Source organism: Ambystoma mexicanum, chromosome 7q (genome assembly GCF_040938575.1).
Source record: "Ambystoma mexicanum isolate Mex_15411 chromosome 7q, UKY_AmexF1_1, whole genome shotgun sequence".
Taxonomy (NCBI): domain Eukaryota; kingdom Metazoa; phylum Chordata; class Amphibia; order Caudata; family Ambystomatidae; genus Ambystoma; species Ambystoma mexicanum.
This window is the reverse complement of record NC_090941.1, coordinates 495,776,288-495,797,797: the sequence shown is the minus strand read 5'-3', so window position 1 is coordinate 495,797,797 and position 21,510 is coordinate 495,776,288. Positions and strand designations below refer to the sequence as shown.

The following is a 21,510-nucleotide window of genomic DNA, read 5'->3' as shown; positions in this document are numbered from 1 at the left end:
GTTCTCACATATACACTACTGTTTTGTCACTGTGTGGGCTTATCCTCCAGTTGTTGAATTGTTGACTCTTAAGCACATATGTCTGTCATGCAAATGTGCAATCTCCCCCAATACTGGAGGCCTTGCATCCAGCTGATCACCAATCCGCTGGGATGGCCAGTCTTTATTGTAAATTGTCCTGCTTTCGGGGGTATGCTGTCTTAAATGGTATAGTATAGATTAAGCATGGGGATAGGTGTTCTCTTTTTTTTGGTTACGGGGGGCCTAACTCTTGAGGGACAAATCTATTAAAGTTAAAGCAGGTTAGATATAGGCTACCCCTCCCTTTGTCACTGGTAAGTATTTTAGTAGTGAAACCCAGAGATAGATGTATTAAAAAAATCTGATCTTCAGGTACTTATTTCCACAGGTAAAAACACAAATGTATTATTCATATCAACATATAAAAAAGAAACGTGGTAGAACAATAATTTTAAATATTTTCGAACCATACAATCACTCTGGGTTTAGTCAATACATAAAATTGTATGAGGTTAGTAACAAATGACTTTGGTGCCTTGCATTACAATATAAGTCGACTAGTGTTTCCAGCATGGTAGATGTCTGTAGGCAACGTTACAGAATTTGTATGTGTGTTCTGTCTGCCATGCTGCTGTCCCTCCAGCAGCCTCGCCGGCCGCCGACGTTGTTTCCTTTCTAGTCCAGCTCTGCAGCGGTCCCAGCACTGAATAGTTACTCACTGCTTCACTTGCGGCCCATTCGACAGCCGCTGATGCTGTTCTCTTTCTGGTCCGGCTCCCAGGCTCCTTTTATCTGCTCCTCACGGTCCAGCTAATTTCGCTCCCCTTCACTTGCCGCCTCTGTCAGCCACATATTCTGCTTTGCCTTTTGGTCCTGCTCCCGGGACCATTCCTTCCACAACGCGGTGCTATCCCTCACTGATCTCTCGCTTCGCTTGTGATCTCTCTCGCAGCCATGGCGCCAATGCTGCTTTGCCTCTGGTCCGGCTCCCAGGTTCCTTTGTCTGCTCAATACGGTGCCGCTCCTCACTCCGCAGCTGGTATCCTCTCACTTACAACCCTTGCCTGACAGCCCGAACTCCTCTGTGGGCACACCGCGGGATCCAGCCAGCCACCGGGATATCAATCTCTTCACCACAACCTTGCTTGCTTTCTGGACCTAGGCTACTGCTGCACGTCCGCCATCTTGCTTCCGTCTCAGCCGATCGGGTCACTTTCTCTGCGAGGCCGATCTCTGCAATCTGCGCACCAACATGTTCTATTTGCACTCAATTATGCCCCAATGATTCATCTCTCTGGTGTAGTGTTTATAGGGATCCACACACGCAGGGTCTGGTGGTGCAGGCCAGGATCATACCGGATTGACAGGAGCTCAACGAAAAGCGCCCCTTCTACATGGCTCTCTAGCCACGCCCCTGTCTATAGTCACAGTTCTTTTGGTAAGTTTCTATTTTGTACAGAAAAGTATGCACACACCCTCTAGATCTGGTAGAGAGGTTACTTGAGATTTCTGGAGTTACATTATAAATATGTTTTCAATGGATTGTAGCCTCCCACATATTCCTCATCTTTGGATATCTTCTCTAGCTTATTCAGAAACAAAAATCGGCACAGGGTGCTGTGCGTCAATGCAGTCGATTCAATGTCCCTCGAGGGCCTCTGTCTCAAGGTCGACCTCATCACTGGTATATGACAAGTGTAGCGCCCATTGGCTGCAATTCACTTTTTTCACGATAGCTAACGCTGCGAGATTATGACACGCTTCGGTTTATTCAAAAACTGTGACATATTGAGAAATGGCCTCGTCATCGGATTCATCAACCCCAAAGACCGGGTTGAAGAAGTGTCATGACTGCGGAGCCAAGATGTCTATTACAGATCCCCATAGGGTGTTTCTGTGGTGCCTTAGTGTCGAGCGCAGGATGGCAGACTGTAGGTCTTGCCAGTCAATGACAGGTAAGGCTTTGAAGAAGCGTAAATGGAAAATAGCAGTCCCCTACAAAATCCTTCTCGATGACACCAATGAAAAGGCGCTTGTCAGACCAGTTGAAAGGCGCCTCGCCTCGAAGGAAGAGGTCCAAGAAATGCTCTTGTTCCAGGAGCAGTCTGCACCATTCTGCGTCTTCATCAAAAAAGATGAAGGAAAGGCACCATAGGTCTCCTTCCACTTCCTCTGATTCCTTGCCAGAAAGCAAAATAGCTTGCCCAAGTAAGTCGGCGACTCCAGCCGAATGGGAGGTGTTCAGGCAAAAAATGCTTGAAATCTTTGAGAAGGCGGGCCATCCCCTCGAAGGAGAAACCAAACAGCCATGCTCCTGTCGTGACATCAGAAGGCCAAATCCTGGGTTCACAGGAGACGAGCAAGAGACCCCTCAGAGAAACGTTGAGGTCTCTCTCTCAATGACAGGACAAGTCCTCATCCATTGAAGACTCCCTTGAGTCAGGGGTCAAGCCCTTGGAGGGCTCAATCGACACTGGTAGCTTCGAAGTCTGTGACACCAAAACCATCGAAGCCATCAACGCCATCAGTGTCGAAGTCATTGGCGTTGAAACATTTGATTCCGTCAAAGGAAGTAGAGAAATCCTACATACAAGACAATTCCTAGAAAGGATTGTTTTAAGTCTTTGACCTCCATTTGTGAGGAACATGAACCATCTGACCAAGATATGAAGGACTGAGACTCATCTTGGACTTGAGATGCTTGATAAAGTTCCTCAGGAAGGACAGGTTTAATATGGTCATCCTTTCTCAGACCCCCAGGTTGCGCCGCCCCGGCCCCCTCTTTGGGTACTCATTCCATTCCTGTTGCGCTCCTGGTCCCGTTACCAGACCCTCCTGCGGTTCAGGTCCCAGCGGTTGTTCTGACACCCCCCACCCTCCCACCTCCTCCTGTACCACCAATGCCATCCCCTCAACAGCCGTTGGACCGGTCTGCCACTCCGGACCTGGGAGGTTTGGGGGGGACTCCGCTGGAACCTGTGTCCAAGGGCCCGGAATCCCCTTGTTCTGTAAAAAAGAGGGCAGGGGTCGAGGACGACTATGACGCCCAGGACACTGAACCCTCAGCATCTGTCAAGGCCTTTCATGACTGCCTTCAGGGCCTGCCAGAGTTTTTGAGGGTCCCTCTTCCCGAGGAAGCCCCCCAAGAGTCAGGAGTGCTAGCAGCGGTCTTGGGCAAGCACACCATGATCCAGTATGGCATTCCACTACAGGTGGCGCCGAAAGTCTGGGAGAAGTCCAGGGCCAATGCTCAGATGAATAAGAAGTTGGACGGCAGGTTTCGGTTGATGGACGAGGAGCCTGACATCTCACCCGCAACTCCATTCCTCTGTAGTGGCTGCAGCCTTGTTGTATTCTAAACCATTGTCTTCCTCCATGGGAGCTGCCTCCAGTTGCCACTCCAAGGAGGATTGAGCGCTGTTACTCCATCTCAGGGCTACATATGCGGCAGGCCAACGCGGATGCCCTCTTGGCTGCGGCTAACCAGGAGCTGAAGCAAGCCTTCAAGGACGGTCTGGCAGTTGCCGGGCCATTGCGCAGGACCCCAAGGAATCTTCGGTCGGTCGCCCACATCGATGCAGTCAGCAGAGAGCTGTACCTCAGGGTCGAGAAGAGAAGGACGGCGTGGATGCATGCCACCAAGTTTTTGTCTGATGTGCAGGAGCGAATCCTGGATATGCCCTATGAGGCCGTGGACCTTTTTAATTTGTCCACTGATGATGAAATAACAAAGAAGAAAACCTCCACTCAAACCGCTAAGTCATTGGCCATCCTGACGAAACCAGGTCAGAAATCCTTCCCTCAATCCCAGGGTAGGACGGAGTTCAAACCCTGCGCTTTCTCTGGCTTCAAGGGGTTCAGAGACCACGGTAAAAGGATGCCCGACAGGTCGCTCAGCGGCAACAGAAAGAAGCAGCAGAGGACGTTGCATGTTTTTTTTCAGCTCCCCCTGCCTCTGACGCCAAGAAGCAGTGACGTCAAGGTCGGGAACACAGCTCCCCGACACCTGGAAGAATCTTTTTTGCAACCCATGGATCCTAGCCATAGTCTCCACAGGCTTCAGTCTTCCTCTTCCTTTCCTCCTCTTTGTCAGATCGGGTCCCGGCTCTTCTACGGGCGGTCCTTTCGCTCTTGGAGATGCAAGCAATGGAACCGGTTCCTATTGTAGACAGGGGCTTCAGTTACTCTTCCAGGACTTTTGCGGTACCCAAGAACAACCAGGCTTGCCTGAGAGTAGTCCTGGACCTGTCCTTTCTGAATCTGTGTTTATGGCTGGAACGCTTCAAGATGATTACTCCCGCACATATAGCTGAGTATCTATGTACAGGGGACTGGATGTGTTCCCTGGACCTCAAGGATCCGTACCTACATGTACCCATATATCAGCCGCATCAGAAGTTTCTGCCGTTCACGATTGTCGTACCATTTCCAGTACAAAATGCTGCCATTTGGTCTGAGCACAGCCCCTTGTGTCTTCATGAAGTTGATGAACGCAGTGGGAGGCCTTCTCTGCTTGGAGGTCCACCATCTATACCCTTATCTGGACGACTGGTTGGTGAGGGCGTGGTCACCCGAAGGGGTGGTGCACTCCTGCCAGATATTGGCAGATACCCTCCACTAGCTGGGGTTTCCCCTCAACCAGAGGAAATCTCAGTTATGCCTATCTGAAGAACTGGTCTTCTTAGGGGTGCGTTGGAACACTACCGTTCAGCAGGTGTTCCCCACACCTGAGAGGCTTATGTCTCTCTGCAGCGCGGTGGGACACTTTCTGGCCAACTCGACCACCTCAGCATGGTTGTTCCAGCACATTCTGGGTCTGATGGCCTCCTGCGTGCTCACTGTACAGCACGCCTGCCTCAGGATGAGGCGCCTCCATCTCCACCTGGTGCCCAATTGGGATCAGGAGATGGAGTCTCAGTCGGACAGGATCCCAATACCACTGCTCCTGCTGCCCAATCTTCGCTGGTGGCTGATGGAGGACAATGGGCCTCATTACACGGAAGGCGGTAATGGTTAACGGCCACCGTTAATGGTAACGGTGACCGTTAACCATTACCGCCTTACTACGAGGTCCCTTAGCGGGTTGGTGCTTTAACGCCTGCTTTTTGCAGGCGTTAAAAACCAACCCGCTATGGGACCTCGGAGCTAATTACGGCACCGCAAAATTGCGGTGCCGTAATTAGCGCCTTCCCCATTCCCATAAAGCCCTATGGGGCAGAAATGGGAATGGGGAAGGGCAATGGCGGAAGGGGGATTTACCGCCCCTCCAACCTTGGAATGGGGCGGTAAATCCCCTTTCCGCCAAGGTGGTGCCGGTATTTTACCGGCATGAGCCATGCCGCTAATAGCGCCATGGCTCACCGCCTTCCGTGTAATGAGGCCCAATGTCTCTGGGAGCCCCCTTCACCCGACCAGAGCCTACTCTGCTGGTGACGATGGACTCCTCACTCTTGGGCAGAGGGCTACTGTGGAGGTCTATGCGATTCATGGAGCGTGGTCCAGGACGGAAGCCCTTATGCCTATCAATTTGCTCGAGCCCAGGACAGTGGGCGTGGTCCTTAAGGCATTTTTCCCCCTCCTCAGGGACAAGTCGGTTCTGGTCAGTTCGGACAACTCTACTATGTTTTACCTGAACAAGCAGGGTGTCACCTGTCGTTCCCCCTCCTCTGCATGGAGGCAGTTTCGACCTGGGAATGGGGCCTGACGGAGGGGATTTGGATCTCAGCTGTCTACCTCCCAGGGGACAGCAATGCAGAAGCAGACCAGTTCAGTCGCTTGGGGTTCAACACCTACAAGTGGGAGTTGCAAAATGTCTCTTTGTTGCCCCTGTTCCAGGGTTGGGGGTCGCAGACCTGGATTTGTTCACATCCCCTCAGAATGCCAAGAGCACCCCGTTTCCTTCATGGGCAGGTCCGGGTCAGGGGTCACTGGGAGACGCCTTCCAGATCTGTTAGTACGGCTGCAGGTGTTGTGCGTTCCTGCCCACACATGCTCCAACGGGCTCTCGCAAGTTCCGGGCCTCCGTGGGTTGCAGCCTCATCCTGGTTGCCCCCCACTGGCCTTCGAGACCCTGGTTTTAGGATCTGCTGCAGTTGTGCCCCCCGGGTCCTGTCCATCTTTCAATACACAGCAGGGGCTTCCTGATGCAGCAGGGCGGGGCAGTGGAGCATCCTGACCGAGACAAACTGGCCCTAGCGGCCTGGTTCCTGATCAGCTGAGACTTCAGCATGTTCAATTTTCAGATGACAACAGGGACCTCATTCAGTATGATTGTTAGGAGCCGTATATAGTAGGCTTTATGAATTTGAGCACTGTTATACTTGTGTAATTGTTTGAAGCTTTTATTAATTAGGTTGCTTTACTGTATTGTGAAGCGTGAACTGTATGTTTCTGTAGGTTTGCTTTCCTTGTCACTGAGTTTCTGAATATAGGTCACAAGAATGTGAAGTACCAACAGGGTATTTATTTACTCCTTTTTGACCTGTTGTTTTTATTGATCTCAACAATATAATTGTATCTAAATAAAACATGTTTGTATTCTTATATTAACAAGGGTAAATTGAATTATTTTTCCCTTAATGCTTCTCACATGGTCTTGTTTAATGCAGTGAACTATAGTATCCGGTCCTTTTTTGAGTTCTTTAAGTTTGTAACCAGGGTTGACCGGAATGCTAATCCCCCTGGCGTTCCCCCTTTGTAGATGAGACATCATCCAGCAGGCCAGGAGGCCCTCGCCTCTGTCCCTGTATAAGAGAATGGATTAGGTTCTGCCATTGGGCTTGCAACAAGGGTCTGGACCCTGTCTCCTGTTCTCTGTATGATGTACTGGCTTTTTCAGCACACCTGGCTCGTTCTGGAGTCCTGCTGGATACTTGCTGCACCTATTTGGCAGTAATTGGGGCTTACAAGAATTCCCCATAGCATGTATTTTCGGCAGCCAGCCCGGTGGTTAAGGCCCACCTTAAGGGGTTGTCTAGGTGTTAGGGAGAATTCTCTGTTAAGGCTAATTTCCTAAACCTAGTGAGTCCCCCAGCAGCTTTGCTGGATTTTTGGGGTTTATTTTTTTCTCCTGCTAAGAGTGAGACTATTTTTCTCCCACTCTTAGACATGATTTGAGATATCCTTTGACTTTGTAATGTGTTTTATGGGCTATGGGGTATTTTACTTCATAGGGTTTCATGTAGTTTTTGGTAAGTGTTACACAGCACCCTCAGTGCAGTAACACAGGGGTGTCATAATGACCCCCAAACATAGACTCCATACCCTAGGACTGACTACTGTCTCCCAGGGCATGTAAAGTCACCATTGACTTTACTAGTCTTAAATTGGGAACAGAACCAGTACAAACCATCACATTGTGGAAGTACTAGTAGGGGTAATTAGATTGCCCCTTGGTCTGTTTTTCGAGGGGGCACTGTGCAGTCCCCCCTCGTCGAGTTTCTGGTTGGTGGCAGTGGTTACCACGTGAAATATTCCACCGGAATATTTCCAATGGGATTTTCCCATTCATTTTAAACACACCACTTTTTGGTGCAATGTTAAAGATACGGCTGGGTTATTTATTTAATATTTATTCCCCGGTTGGGTCTTTTTGCCGGAACTCGGTTTTAAAATGGCGTCTGTGTTTGCCTCTGTAACTCCAACCCAAGTCGAGCCATTTGTTCCCCTTTTTGGCGGGCTTCTCCACAGAAGCCTCCAAAAGTGGTGCCACTCTGTCTGGGTCTACAGGATGTGTGGGAGGGGGGTTTAGGCACCCAGGACTGAGTTGCCTCGGCAACACAAGTCGCACTTTTGTGTGATTGGCCCAGTGGTGAGCCGCCCGTCTCACCACTTAGCATGTTTGAGTGACAGCTAGGACTGATGAACGGGGGTTTTCTGCATAAAAGCAGGGCTTTGGGGACTGGAACTTCAGAAGTCACCACAGGACCAAAGAATCCGAAGAGGTAGAAGCTGAGCCGACCTGCAACGATGACACCACCGGTGGAGTCCTGCTGAACCGTCTCACCACCTTTCCCGACGACAGAGGAGATCTTCATTCCGAGGAGTCTTCTTCCTTTGACTAGTGGGGATAACCAGTTTGCCTGCCTTTTCGCCTTCCCGGACCATCTCGTGGCCGCCTTGCCTGTGCCAAGCACCCCAGCAACTTGGATACCACAATTTACCACTACCGCAAATAAAAGGGTAGTACCTTTTTAACTGGAGAACTCCGCGGCTGGTTTCTTCCCTGGCAGTGCAATGACCTTCAGTTTTCCTCCACGTCGAGATCTTCTCTTCCTCTGGACGACGCTGCGACATGCACCCGCTGCCAGGAACAACTACCCCCGCTGGAGGATCCTCTCCATCTTAAAGGTACTGTGCCCGCCTAGCCTCCCTTGCAACAGTCTGTACCGGGTGACTACTAAATCCTCGACTTACCACCTGGGCTGACCCTAGGCTGGCTAACTGAACTTTTCTGAGCTGAACTAATTCCTTTTTGAACTCTCTGCAAGACTTTTCAAGCCTCTTAAACTGTGTGATCTTGGGCGCATTGGTGTTCTACTCTCTCTAAGAGGGAGCCTGGCCTCTGAACTTTTTGCTCACAAGTAGACTTTGACTTTCCTGCCTTGCTGGGTGCTTCTTAAGTATTAGTGTTGTGTGCTTTTCTAATTTCTGCCTTTTCCCTCCCTTTTTTGATAACTTATTGGAGTGCCATCTTTAGTTAAGCGCTCACCTCTGTCTGAAAATAAGTGGTGTTAATTAAGACTTGTCTAATAAGGAATAAGGGATGTATATATATTAATAGTGACTGCGTTTTGAACTTGCTCACAATAATAGTGCTGGAGTGTTTCTATAAGTGTCTTTAAATAAAAAAATATATACTTGATACCAAAGCTCTGGTCAGTGTTTGCTTGTGCTACTGTATTTTGGTACCTATCTTGTATACTCTATATACTGTCTAACTCTTCTTGAGAGAAGTCTGGCTGCTCAGCCACAGCTACCAGGTAAATCTGGGTGGTACAGACTGCTACCAATTGGGTTTACTGCCAACATCTGTAGTCCTAAGCATTTTGCAGTGGTCCCTAAGGGAACTGCACATGTTTCTGCCTATCACTAGGCTTTTTCCTCCGGTGCATAGACCTCAGCCTGTCTTGGACCTCAAATGTGGTTCATGTAGCTTTGCAACGCAAGCCTTTCTAGCCGATGGCTTCTGTGGAAATCGGCTTGGCGATGCTAAAGACTATTCTATTGGTGGCTCCCACTTCTGCATGCAGAGTTAGTGAGCTGCAGGTCTTCGTGCGAGCCATTCACCACGTTCCACAACGACAAGGTCATCTTGCGCACTCACCCACATTTCTTGCCCAAGGTGGTCTCTCCATTTCATCTGAATCAAGAGATCTGCCTGCCAGTGTTTTTCCCGAACCTGCAGTCAGAGGCAGAGAGGGCCCTGCATTCGTTGGACCTCAGGAGGGTACTCAAATTTTATCTCAGTCTCTGACAAAATGCTTCAGGACGTCTGAAGCATTGTTTGACTTTTGGGGGCTCCAACCCCGGCTCTCAGGCTTCTAAGGCTTCCATCGCCCATTGGATGCTTCAGACCATTTCAGAGGTGTATATGGTCATGGGCCAACCTGTTCCTGAGGGGAATTCATGCTTATGCGGTCAGAGCCAAGGCCACAGCCGTCGCATTTCAGAGACACACATCTTGGGATGTCATAGCAAGGTGGCTACTTGGGACACTACTCAATGGACACCAGCTCCAGGCGCGATGCAGAGTTTGGCCAGGCGGTTCTGAAGAACCTTTTTGCTTCATCCTAGATATGAGGCAGTTTATCACAGCTCCACCCTATGTTTCTTGTTCGGTGAACCAGGGGATGGGACGTATGAGTAATTAAAGTTACTCACTGTAGTGAATAGAGTACTCCTAGTCCATTGTCCCCTTTCCTCCATATGTCCCACCCACCTTCCCCCCGCTAGTATGCCAAAGTCTTATATGTATAAGTGTAGCCAGGGATCTAAGCATCCGATGTGTTCAAAGGAGGCTGAGGTGAGACGCTGGAAAGGGGGGGGGGGGCTTGACGTGGCATTCTGAGGTCCGAGGCCACACCCCTACACAATATACTAAATTTAAAGGGGAAGCTCAATTGTTTGCTGCCAAAGGTTCCGGTACCATCACCATGTTGGGGGACACCCACAAGGATGGAGGTAGGGGACTATGGACTATGAGTAACTTTAATGTATTACCCTTACTCAACCCCCACATATATTTTAGGCCAAATTCAGTCACAAAAATGTAATGGTTTTGCATTCGACCAAATCTACTGCAATAGAATCTTCATATCTCGATTCTACACACACGTAGTCATGCACCTTGCACATCCGTCTAGTTCCACCACATGTACAATCATGTACCAAAATGTCCGGTAGTTTCCCTCTGAGCAAGAGTCTCAGCAGCAACCCCAGACACATGTTTCTGCCTTATTTCTCCTCATCAGTGAAATGCGATGTAGCATCTCTTTGAGAACAAAGAGCAAGCTGTCTCGGTCAGGAATATACCCTTTCTATGGTGAAAACCTAATCCTTTCAACATTTGCATGAAGTGGTTTAGCTTTTATGTTGTGCAAGCTGGATTGCAGGTTTTAGAATGTCCATGTGGTTCAGAATCTAATTTGGGTCACTTCCTCGAAAGATCTTACTGCAGTAAGGTACTTGGATGTATTGCAGATTGATATGATAAGATAGGTTATTTTTAACGCGCCGACCTGGGGATCGAACCTGTGTCGTCTTGCGTCCAAGGCGAGCATGTTGCCCCTGAGCTATCCTCCCAAGATTTATCCCTGCTGACTTTAAGCTCGTGTATTTTGGACACAATGCCCCTTAGTCTCAAGCACAGAATCCCTCCTTCCAATTTTGGCCCATATTATCATAATTAAAAGTAAAAGTGTTAATAATGAATAAGACTGTTCCTAAATATATTGGTGTGTTTTGTATTTTATGTTTTAGAAGATCACAAAACTGGAGTTGGAGCAGTAATCTGGGCGGAAGGGAAATCAGTGAGTATCTATACCCCTTGCACGTTTTTAAGTAGATTTAATTTTGTGTTTGTAGCTAGCTACAAATGGAAATTGGTGGACTTTGCTGCCACGGTGGAGAAATGCACAGAGAATTTCGAAGCCAAGGTCTCACAGTTCAAGATTCTCCATTAAAAATAGTAAAACGATGGGATTAGGTGGAATTAAAGTAACATAGTGGAAATTCAAAATAACAAAAGAAAAGCGGGCTTTCTGGAGGACTGTAGTGGGATAGCTTGTCCCTCCCTCCCTCCCTTCCTTGCTCTTTGCCAACGGGTGATTTGGGGTTTTGTTGTCCCAGAACTTCTTTTGTTTCTTGCTCTTGTGGTTGGATGCTTGGCTTTCATAGAAGTTGTCAGGATGCCATTCTTCTGCAGATGCAGAATCGGCATCACCACCCCTGGAGCACAGGGTCATCTGGAATTTGTCCAGGTGCCAGACTCAGTTGGTTTTTTATTCAAGATCGTGGCTGGCCCAGAGAATGTCGTCCATGACCCCATCAGTGCTGGTCACAGACCCTTCCCCAGCACTTTGGCCTCAACCTACCTGTCAGCTCCCTCCCCTCTGAATTGGGCACCTTCTCCTCCTCCTCAGCCATCTCTTCCTCTTTATCTCTATTCTCTTCCTTTCCATCCTCTGTCATCTTTCATCATTTTCTCTTTGATGCCTCTCCTCTTCCTTTTCCAACTCTCATTGTTGCCGCCACTATTTCTCATCCTCTCTTCTGCATATTTCTGCATTACCTCCTTAATGTCTTCTATACCCTCCTCCAGTCCCTTAGTTCTTTTCTACACCTTTTTTGATATCTTTAACCATCCTCCACCTCTTCTCCACTCCTGTGATTCTTCACCACCTCCTTCGTGTTATTTGTTCTCACCTCATCCTTACAATTTTACCGACCCTTTCCCTTCCGCTCTTCTTTTTTCTTCACTCCCTCCTTTCCTGTAGTTGTTCCCTTCACCTCCCCATCTCACATTTGTATTCACCACACCAGTCCTCTTAACCTTTATCTTCTCCTTCACTGTCTCCTCGTTTTACTTCTCCGCCATCTTCTCTCTGCTTCTAACCTCCTCACTGCACTCTCCTGCTCACTGCACCTGCATCTTCTGATTCCACCAAGATTCCCGACCTCCTGAACCTTATACTAACCCAGAAGGCATGCCTGCTGACATTTTAATTGCTTAATAGCACTCAGCAGGGATTTGTGTCATGCAAGTCTTGTGATTGTGTGAGTCATTGCCAAGCAACTTCCTTCCTGCCAAAGTATTCCTTTTGTTGGTCATATGTCAGCTTGCATTTTAAGGTTACTGGTTTTACGTTACAAACATTAGGGACCTCATTACAAGTTTGACAGTATTTTGGTGGTAAATTTGCTGAAATACCACCATACGGAATCACTGCTACCGCCACTTAGTCCCGCGGATTTACAGTGGTATTATAAGTGGTTGTAGGCTGAGTCAATAGGACTTCATGTGGAATTCGGTGGAATTATCGCTGGCTGAAATTACGATTTTTCCACTTTTTTGGCAGTAAGGTGGAGGATTTACCTCGTGCATTTTGCTGGAGGAAAATCGTCCACCTTACCACCAAAGTTGTATCACAGCTGTGCGGTAATGCAGTTACTGCTGCATCACCTCTACATTTTCCCATGCTGCTGTACTCGTAATGAGGTCCTTTATCTTTTAGTATGACGGGCAACAAACTCCTCGTCCACACGAGCAGGGGGCCTCTCTAATCAAATGATTTTTCAGACCATGTGAACATGATGCAATATTTTCCCAGGATTCCTGTGGAGGTAGGCAGCCTCTTTCCTCTCCTGAGGTGCCCATTAGATGGTGTGCTTTTCATCATTCCCCTTCTATCAGTGTCCTGGCTAGTTTGCATGCTTTGGGACTGGCAGTCCGTCGGTTGTTAAGAGCCTTGACAATCTGTCTAACAATGTGCTGGGAGATAGATTTGGGGTAGCCTGGCTAACCCTCTTCAGTGTTTTCTCTTTTAATTATATTTGATATTGCAGTAATCAACTTTTGTGAAAACTGACTACATCCGGTACCTCTTTTTTGCCAACCATTGCCAAATGTGTAGTTTCAAGTTATGAACCAGGCCAGGCATAGCCCAACAAACACACGCATACCTGGAACACTTATGTCCCTGGTAATCTCCTGCTTATTGTATTTCTTCTACCTAGTAAGGGATAGAATCTCTACTGTGGCGTCTATTTTTGCCCTCTTGGTACCGAAGCTCTTTTACTCTTTGTGGGCTTTGGTTTGCAGAACAAAAGGCGTTAGAAAAACAGCAGGATAAACAACCAGAACTTGGAGTGAGGAACGCTAGAAAGGCAAATACTCTGACCAGTAACACTACTTGTTGAGGAGCAACAGCAATGCTGTTACTGATAAAGCACTTTGGCCTTGCAGGGTTTATGCTCTGAACCTCCAATCTGGGGTTCCAGAATGGGAGACTAGCACTCCATATGGTGTGATTCGGGGGCACGCTTAGGATCCTGGACTCTGATAGTACCCTTCCTGCATGCTCATATGCAGGCACTAGTGGACAGGATGTAGTCAATGAAATCTGGCTGTAAACAGTGGCATTGGCTTTATTGGCTGATTCCCACAATCTGTCGTCCAGACCATAACCTATCCAGTGAATAAGATATTCCACTTGGATCCATGTCATGTATGAATTAAGAATGTCTTGTGTGGCTAGGCAGCACGCTATGCGGCTGTGCTTCCCTTGAGCTCCTCATCAAGGCACCCAAGCTACGGTATTTTACCCTCTCCACATGGAAATTCCGGCTTGAAATCATTCGCTAAATGTGTAAGAAGACGCGCCAATGCGGACGTGGCTTGGCGCCAATGGAGTGAGGAAGCAACACCGCGGAGCTCTGGCCGAGTACCCACGATATGATCCTGCGACGGTAATAAGGACGACACAAAATCGACCCAAAAAGGCACCCCGCAAAAGCAGAAGCGATTCTCATTAAGGTGCCACCAAAAAAACTGAAAATCGGATCGGCAAAAGCAGCTGGCACTCCCTCGAAATGGATCCCCTAGCAACATCCAAAATGGCGGGCGCTCCTCGAGGACACCGCAACTGAGGAGGAGGGACCCAAAGCTCCACTCGCACAAGCCGAAAGCTGAAACAGCCTGGGGACACCCCAACGGAGACACCCAGCAGCAGGAGGCCGGCTGAAAGTGTGCGACCACCAACGAGCGCCAGTGCCAGCATGGACACCGAACCTGCAGGTCCAGAAGCCAATGTGGTCGGGAAGCGGGAGCGAAACCGCAACGGAAGGAGGAGAAGAACAGAAGCACCCCGACCAGGACAAGAGGCGGAAAGTGGGAGACGGTGAGCCCGGGACACCAGGAGCCGAATGATTAAAACCCCCAGAGAGGTGAAGCAGAACGCAAGGAAGCGCTGAAGAGCAGGGAGGTGGGCGCAGGCTGGCCGCGTAAGTCAGCGGTGAGAAAAGGAAGGGAACACTGCATAACGGGAGTGCGCTGGAGACCACAAGGTGAGGCCTGTACCCTGGGGACAGCAACAATTAGCAGCAAGGAGCACACACACCCACGCCATTCACAGCAACCCAAAAAGCCCTGCAGGGTAAGTACATGCCCTCAGAGGGCATCACAGCAACCGGCACTCCCAGCCCACGCACAACAGCCAACAACGGTCCACGAGTAAGCACGCTCCCCAGCTGGGGAACCAAAGCACAGCACACAGATACTCTGCCCCGGGGGACCTGGGCTGAAGCACGGGGGAGCACAACCCAGGGAGGTGATCCGGACACGCATGAGAACAAAACAAAGTACCACACGACACACACGGCCCGCAGGCGGGCACGAAACGTAAAGCTGCACTCAGAAACAACAGCCCAACCTGGCCACTGAACTGCCTTGAGAGGACAACGCGAGCCACAGTCAACATGGGACAAAATCCAACCCCCAAGCCTTGAACAAAGCGACCACACGCTAAACCGAGTTGCAGAACACACAAGCCCATGGTCAGAGTCTACTGACCCATAAACTAACTAGAGAGCACGGGAATACACTGCCTTCTAGCCCAGACAAATTCTGCATCAAGACAGTGGTGTAACTGAAAAAAGCGAAGAGGAGCCCCCAGAACACAGCAGACAACAGAGCAACAGCGTGGACGCCGCACCTGGACACAATGTCATCCTCAAGAAATAAGGGGAAGGCCACCATCATGGACTCGTTCGCTTCCATCAAACTACACCAGACACCACAAAAGGGGGACCCCACGAACGAACCCCAGAAAGCATTGGAAGAAACCAACAAGGACAGTCAAGTATTAGAGGCCATAGCAGCGTTAAAAACCTTCATCGACACAAAAATAGAAGTAAAGACAGATATGCAGTTAATGAGACAAGATGCAAGAAACCTGGCAGAGAGAGTAACTAACCCAGAAAAAACACTTCAAGAAGAGACAGAAAACATTGCAGACCTCAGAAAGAGAGTATCATAACTGGAAAAGAAGGTGGCCAAACTGGAAGCAAGGTCCGAAGACGCAGACGGGCGTGCAAGACGAAGCAATATAAGGATACTGGGAGTGCCTGAGGGAACCGAAGGCTCAAACCCGACGGGCTATGTCGAGACCCTATTACAACAAGAAATTGGAGCGAGCCAACTAACACAGGGCTTCGTGGTTGAGAGGGCCCACAGATCGCTACAGGAGAAACCACCACCGGACTCTCACCCACGACCAATAATCGCAAAGATTCTCAATTTTCAAGATCGAGAGACCATCCTCAAATATTCCAGGGAAGGAGGTATAATAGAAAGAGATCACTCCAAAATCACCATATATCCTGATTACACTCTGGCAGTACAGAAAGCGAGGAACTCTTTCATTCCGATCAAGGCAAGGCTCAGACAACACAACCTGAAATACATGCTACTGTACCCATCACGGTTGAAGGTGATTCACAAACGGCAAGCAATATTCCTGGAAACTCTGGCGGCGGCCAACATGTGGCTGGAGCATAACAACCTGGTGGACAATAAAGGAAAAGACCTACGAGCATGAGTGTCATGATGCCTGCCCCCGGAAGACCAGACCAGGCCCAGCAGCCCCGGAAGCAGGCATCATGCCACTTGGAGCATGCCCAAAAGCCCCAGTTAGGGGCTGTTTGGGTACAGTCCTGGCGCCTATGGCGCCAGGCTCATAAAGATAGTCAATCCTGGCGCCATGGGCGCCAGGCTCATTATTGATAACTTACCTGAGGCAGACCATGCTGCATGAAGACTCAAGCCAAATGAGGCTGAGGAGGGACTATTTTACTGAAGGGACTATTTTGTTACTTGGGTGGGGCTGTGGAGGAATACTTACCTGGATCTTCTTCCAAGGCTATTTAAACCACGCCCGGACAGCCACACGTGCTTTGCGTTATTCTGCTTGCTGCAGCGTAACGCTCACCGTGTTTTCAGCAGCTCCAGTCTTCAGCCACGCCCGCTTCAGTCCTGGGACTCCTGAAACAAGAAGACAAAAAGGATAAAGGTTAGAACAGGAGTTTTAACTTTAATCCTTACCTGAATCCTGATCCATTTCACCACGGAACTGAAAGACAGAAGTCTTTGAAGCATCGCTTCGCATTCCTACGGCGCCGCGCTGAACTCACCTGCTTGGCGGTACTTCAGCATTCCATCACGCTCTCTCCATCTCGCGGCCGCCCTCCGACACCTAAGGAGACAAAGACAGCAAGGTGAGCAAGGGGACTCTCTAAGGCCATACAAGCTACCCCCAAGGACTTACCTGATTTACCACGGGAGGTACTCACCTCATTTCGGGTCGGCGCAGTCAACTCTGCTTCATTGCCGTACCACGGCCCGTAAGGGGAGAAAGCAAGGACAATACCAGTTACCCCCCACAAAACTTACCTGATTTACCACGGGGGTCTCACCTCATCTCGGGTCGGCACAGTCAACTGTGCTTCATCGCCGTACCCCGGCCCCTAAGGGGAAAAACACAATAGACTTACCTGAATCTTACCGAGTGCCATTTGGAAATCTTCGAGTGGATTAATCGGCAACTTGCAAGGAATCGGACAGAGTGAAGAGCAGACATTTGAACTCTTATGAACAATTGGACTTTAGAGTCAATACTGGAACTCACCAATTCCTCTACGCCAGTGAAGTAACTGGTCATCAACGCGCCCCTGCGGTCGACGCAAGATGGAGAGCTCATCCTTCCAAACCATCAGGTGAGACTAAGGAGGGGACATCAAGAGTGATCAGTGGGAAGACAACGGGAGTGGGGAAGGTGGGTTGACACTCAATTCCACGGGTGGTTAATTCCTCTTCTCCTTTGCAGAAGAATATTCTTGCGAGCCAGACAAAGTAGGCTGAGCGGACCAGTCCAGTCAGTCATCTCGGCGCTATACGTCACGCTGGTGGAAATAACAGCGGCCAAGTTCCGGTCGATGCCCCCGTGGGAACCAGGTGAGCGTAACAGAACGTGAAGCCTACCCACAAATACCCACCTGGGCGTCATGGAGACCTTGGAAACTGATCAGTTGGCCCAATTATTAGGGGAATTAAGGGCCGAAGTGCATTCCGCCCGCCAAGAAACCAATGCCCTCAGGAGGGAACTGATAGTGTCAAAAGAACGAACTGATGAGTTGGCCAGACAACTATTACAGAGCCAGGCTGGACAAACACCTCTACCAGGACTTGGGGCAAGTCCAGCTCCTGTACCATCGAGTAACCCGGTGCAGATAAATTTACCTGGAGCCGTTCCTTTGGCTCCGCCTGAACACTTTGCCGGAGACCCAAAAGGGTTTGCAACATTCATGAATCAATGCCGCTTGCACTTTTTATGTAGACCTGGAGCTTTCCCAAACGATCAGGCCAAGGTAGCCTTTGTACTGTCATATCTCAGCGGCAGTGTGGCGGATTGGTCCATTCCACTAGTTAACCAGGATGACCCGATTCTTCGAGATTTCCAGGGTTTTCGAACAAGCATGGAAAGACTATTCGCCCGACACTCCCGAGGACAGGCTTTGGACAACGAACTTTTATCCATACGTCAAGGTAACGAGGATCTTTTATCTTACATTGCAACTTTCAATAGATTAGTAGTGGAAACCGAATGGCCTGAAGCCAAACGAATCACATTATTCATCGAGGACTTCGAGGAGAACTCAAAGATGTTTTGGCCCAAATCGTGAACCCGCCTCAAGACTGTGCTGAATATATAGATCTAGTGGTCCAGCTCGATCACAGACTTCAAACCAGGAAGGCTGACCGAACCAAGTTTGAGAACAGGGTGTTGGTTAAAACCCACGTAAGCTCCAAGGGAGTAGATGTCTCAGAACCAATGCAAATTGGCGGGGTTAAAGGACCCCTAACCCAAAAGGAGAGAGATAGAAGATGGCAACTGCAATTATGTTTATATTGCGGAACTGCTGGTCATTTTCTTCGGAACTGCCCTGTAAAACCACCCAAGAAAGTTATAGGAGCAGCAGACGAAAACCATGTGAAATCTGACTCGGGAAACGACCACGCCCGGCAAGCGTAGAGGTCCGCTTGCCGAGCTTAAAGAAGGACACTCTGACCTCGCATTTCACCATACCCATGGTCCTTGTAGATCCAGAGCAGCCATCACGCATGCACGCGGTAAAGGCGTACGTAGACAGTGGAGCCATAGGAAATTACTTGGACTGGGAATTGGCTACCAGGATGAATCTATCTCTCACCCGCAAGACCACGGCCGATGTTGTCACCACTGTAGATGGAACGGAAATAGCCTCTGGACCCGTAACTCATTCCACTGCAGAGATGACATTGCTGAGTCAAGATGGGCATCGAGAGGCTATTATGTTTGACTTAATCAAGGCCCCACAGTTTCAGCTGATACTGGGGATACCTTGGTTGGAAAAACATAATCCCTGTATTGATTGGCGAGAGAAGAGACTAACCTTCCCAGAATGTGCTCACACCTGCTACCCAAGGAAAACTCAAAACTCAGTCCTGGCCCCAGTAATTCCAGTAGCCATGCAATTGCCTGTTGAATACCAAGACTTTCAGGATGTCTTCCAAAAGGAACAGGCAAACACCTTACCACCTCATAGATCGTATGATTGTAAAATAGATCTTGTACCTGGAGCACAACCACCTTTCAGCAGAATCTATGCCCTTACGGAACCCGAAAATCTTCATTTGCGCCAGTACCTAGACCAGTACCTTGCTAATGGCTTCATTCGCCCGTCCAAATCCCCTGCATCTTCAGCTTTGTTCTTCGTACCGAAAAAGGAAGGCGACCTTAGAACATGTATAGACTACCACGCACTGAATCAGATAACCATCAAGAATCGATACCCACTGCCTTTGATCCCAGAACTACTAGACCAGGTGAAGGACACTTGTATATACACGAAACTAGACCTTCGGGGGGCATATCATCTGGTACGTGTCAAAGAGGGTGACGAATGGAAGACTGCTTTTCGCACCAACTACGGACTATTTGAGTCCCAGGTGATGCCCTTCGGACTATGCAATGCACCAGCAGCCTTCCAGTTCTTCATGAACGATGTCCTCCGAGAGTTTATCGACGTTTGTGTGGTCGTTTACATCGACGACATCTTAGTATACTCTTTATCAGAATCTGAGCATGTAAAACACGTCCGAGCAGTCCTAGAGAAGTTACGCCAGTATAAATTATATGCTAAACTGGAAAAATGCATCTTCCACACTACAGAAGTGGAATTCCTTGGATTTATTCTGACCCCGAGAGGAATCCGGATGGATACACGAAAAGTGGATGCCATTCTTAATTGGCCTTCGTTAAGTTCAATCAAAGGAGTTCAAAGCATGCTTGGCTTTGCCAATTTCTACCGCAGGTTTATCCCGGACTTCTCGCACATTGTACATCCCATCACAACACTATTGCGAAAAAACAAACGCTTTGTGTGGACAGAGGAAGCCGAGAACGCCTTCCAAGAGTTAAAAGCTAAATTCACATCTGCTCCCATATTAAGACACCCGTGCCCCGAGCTTCCCTACATAGTGGAAACAGATGCATCCAGTTCAGCCATGGGAGCAGTCCTTTCCCAAAAGGATCCCGAAACTAACCAGCTTCACCCAGTGGCGTTTTGGTCAAGAAAATTTTCAGCCCCTGAATTAAACTATGCCATAACCGACAAGGAGCTGCTGGCCATCAAGTCCGCCTTCAAGGCTTGGCTGCACTATCTACTGGGTGCCAGACATACCATCACGGTCATCACCGATCACCGCAACTTACAATACCTAAAGACAGCCAAAGCCCAATCTTCGCGCCAACTCCGTTGGGCATTGTTCTTCGCCGAGTTTGATTTTGTAATAACCTATCGACCAGGTTGTAAGAATGGTAAAGCAGACGCCTTGTCCCGGATTGGAATGGGAGAAGCAGAAATAACTTTAGAACCCGTACCCATAATTCCAGAACAGAGAATCCTTGGCCTGACTTTCATACAGACACTGGAGAACATTCAAAACAAGATCCACCAACTCTTTGATTCCGTTGCCCTACAGGACTCGGCAAAGAAAGGTCCAAAGTACTCTGTCATCGATGGTTTACCTTATTACCAAGGCCGGCTATTTTTACCGCAAAAGGAACTACAGGAACTTGTCATTTCCCATTACCATGACACCTTAATAGAAGGGCATCCGGGTATTGCAAAAACCGAAGCTAAAATTAGGAAGCAATTTTGGTGGCCTACCTGGCGAAAGGATGTCAAGTCATTTGTCATGTCTTGTGGCATTTGCGCAGAAAATAAAGGGCAAAAGAAAAAACCTGCTGGATTATTGCAACCATTAGATATACCACCTACCCCTTGGCATACCTTGTCATTAGACTTCATCACGGATTTACCCCCGTACCAAGGTTACAATACCATTCTAGTTATTGTAGATCTTTTTTCTAAAATGGCCCACTTCATTCCTTTAAAAGGGATACCTTCAGCTTCAATCCTGGCCAAGGAATTCCTTGAAAATGTTGTCCGCCTGCATGGCTTTCCTTCAGTGTTAATTTCAGATCGGGGCAGTCAATTCATTTCACATTTTTGGAGGAAATGCTGCCAACTGGCACAAATTGATGTTAGGCTTTCGACCAGTCACCACCATCAGACCGACGGTCAAACAGAGAGGACCAACCAGACTCTTGAACAGTACCGCCGTTGTATGCTACATCAGTCTGAGGGGAATTGGAAAGACATTCTGTGGATCGCAGAGTATGCGTACAATAATTCCGTACACTCAGGAACTGGACAAAGTCCTTTTTTTACCAATTATGGGCACCATCCTCGAACCTCGGATTTGGACTCACCCCAGCATTTAGAGATGCCCGCAGTGGACCATCTCCACGCTGTTATTACACAAGCCTTTAAAGAAGCAACCATCCATTTGCAAAAGGCTAAGGAAAAATACAAAAAGGATGCGGATCA

The 21,510-nt window shown here is 48.7% G+C and overlaps 1 protein-coding gene across 6 annotated transcripts in view; it reads left to right on the top strand.

Annotated features, from left to right (window-relative positions):
• Positions 1–21,510, top strand: part of CDADC1 (cytidine and dCMP deaminase domain containing 1) — a 671,523-nt gene that overhangs the window by 354,170 nt on the left and 295,843 nt on the right. For all 6 annotated transcript variants that reach the window (XM_069639921.1, XM_069639925.1, XM_069639924.1 and 3 more), the window contains one exon: positions 11,002–11,051. In XM_069639921.1, the coding sequence (XP_069496022.1) occupies positions 11,002–11,051 (50 nt within the window). The remainder of the gene's footprint in view (positions 1–11,001; positions 11,052–21,510) is intronic.